Source organism: Brassica oleracea, chromosome C4 (genome assembly GCF_000695525.1).
Source record: "Brassica oleracea var. oleracea cultivar TO1000 chromosome C4, BOL, whole genome shotgun sequence".
NCBI classification, from domain to species: Eukaryota; Viridiplantae; Streptophyta; class Magnoliopsida; order Brassicales; family Brassicaceae; genus Brassica; species Brassica oleracea.
In genome coordinates, this window is record NC_027751.1 from 5,714,547 (window position 1) to 5,723,726 (window position 9,180).

Below are 9,180 nucleotides of genomic sequence, written 5' to 3' on the forward strand. Positions count from 1 at the left end.
TTCATAATAGTTTGAATGATATCCCAAATATGGCTCGATATTCACATCTTATCGGAGCTAGACAGGTGCATAAAGTTAGATATGGATGTTAGCTTCTATTTCCAAGTGGTTTGAAGTCACTTTGTCTTACGTTCATCAAGATATTCAAGTTTCAGTGAGGAGTATCAAATCTGGCAAGAGAAGTGAACCGGTCCAAGCCCAAAACTAAGAAGAAGTTTGTTCATGTGAGATTGTATCGTTTCATATATTTCAAGTTATGTTTTCATCAAGGGGAGTAGATGCGTGTTGCACTCTTTTTCCCTTAAAATGGTTTTTCCCACTGGATTTTTCTAGTAAGGTTTTTAATGAGACAGCATCTTATGCGCTTTAGAAAATATTTTTTTAATGCACATCCAAGGAGGAGTGTTAAGAACTATTATGTGGATGTACATGTAAGCTTATAAGCCCATGTTCGAGAAGGTTCTAAACCCTAGTTTATGTATTCATATATATATTTATTGTTGTGTATGAGACAATAATAAAAACAAATGATTCCTTGTTTCTCTTGATTCACAACATAAATTTATATGTTGTTCTAGTTTTTGTTTTTGATTTTTGGTGGATTTTAAGGTATATTTGGATTTTAAATTTTTTTAGCATAATTTAAATGTATACCCCAAATCCGAACTGAAAATTATAAATATCAGAATAAAACTTAAATCTTTTGTTCTGAAAACTCAAAAAACAAAGATCTAAACTGAATCCGAATGGATACCTGAGATCAATTTTTAGAGATCACAGTGTCCTTCTAATGTTTCTAACTCGAGCAAGCTTGACTAAGGTTCAGTGTTTGGACACCGGTTTGAGTTCGGATCCGGTTCGATTCCAAAATTTAGATCGGTTCGGTTCGACGTTTTTGGGTATGTGAGATATAAAAAAGTCACATGCCACAATTAAATTTCTCCACCGAACATTATGTGACGTGTACACAATGTTATCGGGAAAGATATGGGTGGGATGACGCTTTGACCAACGAGAAGAGTGGTTGAGACGAAGGAGAGATCTGAGCAACTTTCTCAATCTCCAGAGAGATATGCTTCAAACTGAGAATTCTCAACAAAAGTAAGTTTCTCTCCTTTTGATCTTGTTGGAATGATTAGGTGTTTGAATTCTGGAAACAGTAAGCTTGGTTTTCTTTTCATCGGGTCGATGGCTCTCAGAGGGAACTTGGGGGAGCTTGGTGTGCCTAATCATCACAGGAGACATACCCTTCTTATCAAATTTCGATGTTTCCAGTTGTACAGTAAGATTGGTATGAGGATGAGTGAAGAAGCAGAGTCTAAGGCTTTCTACAAGCAGAGTCTAAGTGGTCAAAGGCTTTTCTAAGGTGCTGCAAGATTCCTAAGGAATCGAACAGATGGATGATACATTCTTCCATCACAAGTAAGTGCCTTTAACCTATTTGCATAGGCTTGGAACAGATGGATGATAGATGATACATTCTTCCTTGTTACTAGAGAGACATGATATGATAAAATTGAACTTTGAAACTTAATTCTAGTCGCTAGTGGTGGGCCTGCCATCAATTAGGCCCATTTAATTAAAAGTTCAAACGAGTATCCCCTTCTTCTACCCTAATAAGTTTCGGAAGGTTTCAGTTTGCCGTCGTTAGAACCTTCATCTGAGTTTATAATGAAGTCAAAAAAACGGCGGGTCCTTGAATCTCCTCTTGCTGTACCATCTTTTGCTGAGTGGGAAAATCAAGTAGTTCAGAGAGTGAGATAGAGGACTTCTACTATGCAACAGAACTTATAGCGTCTAATTTGGCTCCAGAAACGACTCAGCGTCAGCTTAAGAGATTCTCTTTAATGCGGTTAATGTCGTAATGGGTGAAGATGAAGAAGAAGACCCTGAAGAAAACCCTGAAGAAGACCCTGAAGAAGGGGAAACAATGAAGGTGGCACGAATTTGGTTTAAATCTCTCCAAGCTAGGAAAGAGGCGAGTTCTTTTCTATTGGGTTATTGTCTACTATATTTTATTTCTATTTCGTTCTTATCTAACATTATTATTTTTTGGAGAAGAAGTGAATGGAGTTCCCATTCGTCTTGTACGTGCTGCGAACCAGTAAGATTGCCTCTTTCTTCCATTTTTGTTTGTAGTCGGATTGTTTTGTTAGTTTATATTATCTCATTTAACTTTCCTTTTCCCTAACTTGTAGTCGGATTGTTTTGTTAGTGAGAGGCCTTGATCCTGAAAAGTCAGAATCAGATATCAAGGCTCAACTAACAAAACATTTTGATTCGTGCGGTGGGATCAAGAAAATCTTTATTCCTAAAGATGAAAACGGTCGCTGTTTAAGGTCAGTGTTAGTATTTAATTAATTAAGATCGCTCGCTTGTAAAATGATATCTTTAATTCTAACTCTTTTGTTTCACATCCAAAGTTTTGGATACGTCTTTATGGTTCAGGAAGGTCATAAAGCAGAGATGAAGGATTCATCTGTAATGGAAGGTGGTGGTGTGATCAGGGTCTCAGATTGCACCCTCCAGGCGAGGTTTAAGAAAATTAAGGAAAAGATGGAGGCGGAGGGGTGGGTGAATTCTGAGGAAGAGGAAGAGGAAGAGGATGAGGAAGATGGGATAGTGTTTGGGGATGAAGAGATTGAGGATGATGATTCAGAGGGTTCTGAGTAGGTAAATAAATTCAGAGGATGGTTGGTTTAGTTATTAAGGGTTTGGTCATTTTGTTATAGACCTAAACAATCTATCTATCTAATTATAAAGTATGGTATGGTTCTCTCTCCTGTCAGTGGGCCACCTTGGATTCCACGTAGGAGCTGACATGTCCTCAGTTTTCGTTTTGATTATTTTGTTGCGTGTATTGTTAATAGGCCTCGATCTCCAATTGTTTGGTTTTCTTTGGGCTGCAACATCTTTTATTTATTTGTGGGCTACGAGACACAATATTTGCTCTGTTAAAAGAAAGGGTAAAAGATCGTCTTCTTCAATCGATTTCTTAAAATCCGATTAGGTCAAACTCTCATGGAGGTTCTAGGAGGTTTTTTGTATCAAATCTCTTTGTTGGTTTCCTTCGTGTCGTTCCGTCTCCGATTCAATGCCTATGATACGTTACATGATTAAGTGGCTCATCGCCATTTGCGGCCATCTTTACTCCTTGGACCCACACCATCTCATTCAATACTTCGTAACTCTCTCCAAGTCGGTGAAACTTTACCTATTAAAGGGCAGTCTTCGTTCCATAATCATCATCCTCACCAATCCTATAACAATCGAAACTTGGTTCTAAAACAAATCATGTTCGTCGTAGTGTTTGAACACGCGACAGCATTTAGGATCATAGTTATCAAAAATATGTTCTCAGAGCAAACTGTTCTTTCGTTCGTATTTTGCCAAATCCGGTTGTTTTCAAATAACATTTTTTTTTATTTTTGGGAAATGGTTTCGAATCCGGATGTTGATTAAGTTTTTTTTTAATAATCTTTTGCCCAGTTCTTAAAACTCATGTCCATCGTAGTCTTTGAACACACGGAGGCGTTAGGCTCATATATATCCAAAAAATGTTTGCGAAATTCAATTTTTCCTTTTTCGGAGTGGTTTCGAATCCTGTTGTTGCTTATTTTATTTTATTTTCATTTTCAGGCGACATTCATGCCAGGAAGTTCACCATCTCACTACCTACAGACGGCACTTAAAGGCGGGTTCTATGTTCTCTTTGAGCAGCTTTGATGTCACTAGGTGTAATCAAAATTTTAGTCTGTCGGACTCTCCTCTATTGATATGGTTGAGTGATTCAACCAGTTTTTATTAGTTAACCGAACCGGTTTCCCCAATTCCAGAAGAACACTTCAGGTTTCGAACTCAAAAATCAGCTGCTTGGCCTAGCCAACACAAATACCCAACTTCTAGGTAATCCACTTACTAGCAGTTTCTCACTGCTTGGCCTAGCCAACACAAATACCCAGCTTCTAGGTAATCCACTTACTAGCAGTTTCACACAGACTCACCATTGCAACCTTTAAGATCTTAAAATGTTAATCCTTTTCAGGAATAATCGCTGAGCTCACATCTATATAAAAAAAAAAATGTTGAGCATTCCTTACACTGTTTTTCTCCTCAGAGTGATGTTTCTAGGACGTTGAGTATGTTTGACTCAGATGTTGTATCATTCCACAGCCACCTGGACGGCTAGCATAAGTCCTACAATAGTAAGAGGTACTCTGCCACATATTCTCTGTATTGTTTAACTAAGATCGACCCTAATGCTTCTTGGAATACTTACAACACTATTGATTTGCAGGCGTCTGTTCCTGAATGCCACATCTGGGAGACAACTTTATTTTGACAAGGAGACTAATGCAGAGGAAACCTATTTTACAAGTAAGTATTTGGTAGTTCTTTCACTTTTACGTCCAGATTTGGTTTGTTCTATGACTTATCCACTACATGCTCTGACGGGTTACTGTCCATCATTACAGGCTGGTCTCTCAAGACACTGGGAACACATCATCAGCTTCACTGCTGAGGGGTTAATCCAAGGTTGAGCCTGTGACCATAGCTGAACTAAACGAGTTTATCCTCACTCCCAGCCTTAGGTTGTACAATAATCTTTAGTATGATTGTATTTTGCATGTGATTATGTTAATGTAAAATGTAGAGGTTGAATTTGTCTGCCCCATGAAGGTCACTGGATTTAATATGGATAAAGGCTGGTGCTATGTCTCTTGCTCCAGATGTACAAAGAAGCTTCAGCGGACGGTCTCATCTTTTACTTGACAACCTGCAGTAACACCAATGCAGTTGGTTTCCTTCGATATGTTGGACCCTAAAATGAGGTCCCATACATCAGCAACTAACATACATTTTAAACATTTTATTTTATGTATCGTGTGGAAACAACTATTGATGATGAGATTGCTGAAAGTCTATTTGTTGATTTCAATGGGAAAATGCATATCTTGGTACGTGTCTACCGTAACACATATCATTATCCACCATTATCCTCAAATTATTGATTTATTCATTTGTAATTCATTAATTGGACACATAGGCTGGAGAGGGAGATTTCAATGGGAAAAAATGCATATCTTGGTACATGCCTACCGTAACAAATGGTTGGCAAGACTTTCACCTTCCAGGTCAGAGTAAGCAGCTACAATTTCGCTGCCAATCACCAAACCTTCACTATATCACGCATCTTGAACGAACGTGACCGTCTGCCACTCTCTGAGTTCGTTGCCCATATATGTTTTAAATTATATTCCATTCTGGTCCTTTTGTAGTATGGGAATAATGAAGAGTGACGGTCTTAACAGGATGGCAAAGATGATCATGGCGATGATATGCCTGGGAATATCTCAGTGCTTACTAAGGTGGACACTGATGGTGACGACCGTGAGGAAGCACCAACTATAGGAATTACTTCAACTGGTGTCCACACCAATACGCCTCCCGCAACAGCAATTTCCAAGGTTGCCAAGAAGGCACGGGTCGCATAGGCGAAGATCATGAAGTCTCTCTACCCACTATTTTCTGTTTGAATCATGTTTCGGCATCAATTTTTAAAATATGTAGCATCTGGTAAAGTTTCTTTAAAATAAATAATTTCTTAACCATCTTCTGAATTCCGTTTGACTTCAACGTTTATACGAGTGATTTAAGTTTATGCAAACCTATGAATGTTTTCCCTCAGATCAAACTTTTAAGCAATGAAGAAAAAAAGATGCGAGATTAATAAATACCAAAAAACTTATACCACTTAGAATTTTTTTTTTTTTACTTCGAATATGTTCATGAGATTGATCTAGCAAACTCTACTTTAATATTTAACTAGACTTGAATCCGCACATACGTACGTGCAGATATATATATATATATATTAAAAATAATATTTAAAGTATAAAATAAGTTATAAAGATATATATTTAATATCAGTTTTAAGTATATAATATTATTTTGAAAGTTTATATTTGATGTTTTTTTTGATGAAATCGTACTAATCATATATTAATCACCTACTTTAAAAAAAAAAAATGCAACATCATATTAATAGTTTAATTTAAACATTACTTTTACATTAATTATTACAAATTTTATTAATTTTTGTTTAAAAAATTTTATGCTTGAAATGTTTGTATGTGACTATATTAAATTATTTATATTATATTTTTAAAATATAATTTTATTTTAATATATCATATTTCAGTTTGGTGTTTTTATTTTCATTACAAAAATCAAACATAAAATCTTACAACCGATAAATTATTATTTATTTTGTTTAGTAAAAAAATTAATATTAATTTATAAAAGAACTGGAATGTACTATTTAATTTTAAAACTAATTAGTAATATATATATACATATAATTTAGTCTAGATTAAATATGATAAACAATTAAAAAATAGCATAAGAATATATTTAGCTTTTCTTAGGAATGTTAGAGCATCATTATCCCAAAGCTCTTATTAGGGTGTCTTAATTATTTTTTAATAGTTTTTAAGTAGTAAAGTGACTTAAGAAACATAGCTAAGAGATTTTAATATTTACCATCTCCAATGCAAGTCTCTTAATCAAGAGTTCTTAAAAAAAATTAAACATTTTATGAAAAACATATCTACACAAGATGATCTTGGTTGGTTGAAAATGAGAGAATATGTGTGTGATCAAACATGACCGAGAACTACAAGATTTCCTCCACGACAGAAAACTACTAGCTTACTCCCAATGCTACAAGACAACAAGACAGAAAACTACAAGACTTCCTCCACTCCGTGACAGAAGTTATGGAGGAGCAAAGACACTGCTTCAGGGCAGAGAAACAGTCCTTGGAAGCAAGACAAGTCTAGCCAAACATAACAATCTAACATCAGGTTATGTGAAAGTGAATATAAACCAATGCATATTTTCACCACTACTCTTACAATTTAATGCTACATCTGGGTAAGTGATCAATGCTGGCTTCTCTTGGTCTCCATAGACTACAACTGAAACTAAACCATCGCATGTCTTGACATGATGCTCCTGCAAAAAAAGATCAAAACAAAGAAAGAACTGAATCAGTCTATCCAAACTACAATGCCACAAGCTTGATTATCATATACACACACACACCATTAGTCTCGTCCAAAATCAGCTCAACATTCAGAGAAACCACAACAAAGCTTTACAATTTTATTCTTGTTTTAAGCAGGTACTAGTACAGCTAAGAAAGGAACATTCCAACTTTGTTCCAGACCATACAAAAAATAAAAAAGGTTCTCAATAGATTCTCCATGTGCAAAAAACAAGCAGTTCTGGAATTTTACTGTAATCTACACAACAGAGTTAAAAGAAACTGTGAATAGCCAATAAAACTAACAATCCTATGAACAAAATGTCGATAAAGTTCTGGACTTTAAGTGAAATCTACACAAAACATAGTTACAGAGACTATGAATCGCCAATAAAATTGGATACATAAAGCTAAGGACCAAGGAAAAGAGCCAAGTCTTATGATAAGCTCATGGAGGCTGAACCCAATCATACCGACGAAGAAAGTATCGACATTTAGATAATTAACTTACGGTCTGGCGAAGCTCCGGCGAGAAGAGGAGCAGATTGAGGGGAGGGAAGAGGGTCGAGCAAACCGGAGAGAAGCGAGTGCGGAAGGAGAGGAGAGAGCTGGAAGGAAAGAGAGGGAGAGAGATGGAAGCGAAGACTTGGCTGGGAGAAGAATCCTAGTGGAGGAGGAGGAGGAGGAGGAGGAGATGAGACTAGTTGAAGAAGACGCCATTGAAGAAGCTACAAAACTGATATCACCCTAACACGTGGCTTACAAGAGACGTCTCTTATGTACCCTAATTTAGAGACGTCGCTTATGGTCATGTTCGTTTGGTTGCCGCAGTTTTTGGCGTCGGCTTCAGCGTCAATGAAAATAGTTGTTATTCGTTTCGTAGACGCCGACGCAGATTATTGTTCGTTCAGAAGACGCAGGAAGTTGACGCTGACGCTGACGCCGACGCCGACGCCGACGCAGGAAACAGATTTTTGGGTTGTTCGTTTGATAGACGCTGCGGCCATTTTTATTTCTTCATATTTTATTTTAAAACATTTGTAAAATTGTATTTTAAATAAAAAAATGTAATTTAAATATATTTACATCCATTAAAATATTATGGTTACTTGGTATATAAATTTTTGGTCAAATATACGAATATAAAAATATTTTTTTATCATAAATTATAAGCTAAGTTAAAACAAAAATAATACTTCAAAATATTTATCACTAAACAAAAGCTAATACATTAAGTTGATTATAAAAGAAAAAAATATTAAGTCTTAAATAAATATCACATATAAATGATCATCAAAGTTATAAGCAAAAAAAAACATTTAAAACGGTAAACGACCTCTACCATATTCATTTGTGATGTTATCACATAAAGCTTCCATCGCTCTATCACCGGCTGGCTCATCTACAATATGTCCACCACCACCACCATCACCATCATCTTCTTCTTCTTCTTCTTCTTCTTCTTCTTCATCACCGTCACTATCAGCTTCTTCTCCTTCTCCACCATCACCACTTTGCCACTGTACAAAATCATGATCTTCCCGATGTGAATCACGTATGAAGTTATCATCTATGCTATCATCCTTTGGATGCTTACGATCCAAAATCCTCCATTTTGCTTTCCATACTCCAAATGTCCTCTCAATCACTGATCGCAAACCTGAATGCTTTCGGTTAAACAACTCTCGTGCACTAACTGGTGGTCCTCCTGTAGCAAATTGACCAAGATGAAATCGCATATTACGATGCAGACCAAGATACCCTGTCCTGGTCGGATATCCGGAGTCAACTAGATAATATTTTTCAGGAGGAGGATGTGGAAAAGAAGCCTCGTTCCTCGCACAATGAGTCAAGATTAGTCAAGACCTTTGTATCATGTGCTCTACCAGGTACACCGACATATGCATATATGAACTTCATATCGAAGTTACATATAGCAAGAACATTCATTGTAGGATCTTGCTTCCTGCCTCTGTATGCTTCTGCATTTTGACTTGGAGGGCGAACTGGGACATGCGTTCCATCAAGTGCTCCGATACAATCTCTGAAATGAGGCCAATACCGATCATCATTCCTCAAAACATGATTTACTCTTCCAAACTCGCCTTCCTGTGGTCTTAATGTATCCACTA

General features: G+C 36.5%; 1 protein-coding gene and 2 long non-coding RNA genes across 8 annotated transcripts; 2 read left to right on the forward strand and 1 right to left on the reverse strand.

The window, feature by feature from the left end:
• Positions 1-898: 898 nt before the first annotated feature.
• On the forward strand, positions 899-2,897 carry LOC106337632 (nucleolin 1-like). Of its 6 annotated transcripts, none has more exons than XR_001269085.1 (5): positions 899-1,101; positions 1,200-1,422; positions 1,813-2,104; positions 2,199-2,339; positions 2,424-2,897. XR_001269085.1 is itself a non-coding variant. In XM_013776742.1 (5 exons), the coding sequence occupies exons 3-5, from the start codon at positions 2,068-2,070 to the stop codon at positions 2,671-2,673; spliced, it is 411 nt and encodes a 136-aa protein (XP_013632196.1). In that variant the 5' UTR covers positions 899-1,101; positions 1,200-1,978; positions 2,062-2,067; the 3' UTR covers positions 2,674-2,897. The 6 variants fall into 6 exon arrangements, 4 of the variants coding, with proteins under 4 accessions (XP_013632196.1, XP_013632194.1, XP_013632195.1 ...); XM_013776742.1 differs by having other exon boundaries at positions 1,200-1,978; positions 2,062-2,104; positions 2,216-2,339; XM_013776740.1 differs by having other exon boundaries at positions 1,638-2,104; positions 2,216-2,339.
• Positions 2,898-4,010: 1,113 nt separating this feature from the next.
• Positions 4,011-4,938, forward strand: LOC106341357. The gene is made up of 3 exons (XR_001269616.1): positions 4,011-4,212; positions 4,298-4,377; positions 4,476-4,938. It is a non-coding gene; the product is annotated as an uncharacterized LOC106341357 (long non-coding RNA).
• Positions 4,939-6,566: 1,628 nt separating this feature from the next.
• LOC106340207 lies at positions 6,567-7,794 on the reverse strand. The gene is made up of 3 exons (XR_001269326.1): positions 7,560-7,794; positions 6,918-7,017; positions 6,567-6,838 (listed from the first exon to the last, which is right to left on the reverse strand). It is a non-coding gene; the product is annotated as an uncharacterized LOC106340207 (long non-coding RNA).
• Between the last annotated feature and the right edge of the window lie 1,386 nt (positions 7,795-9,180).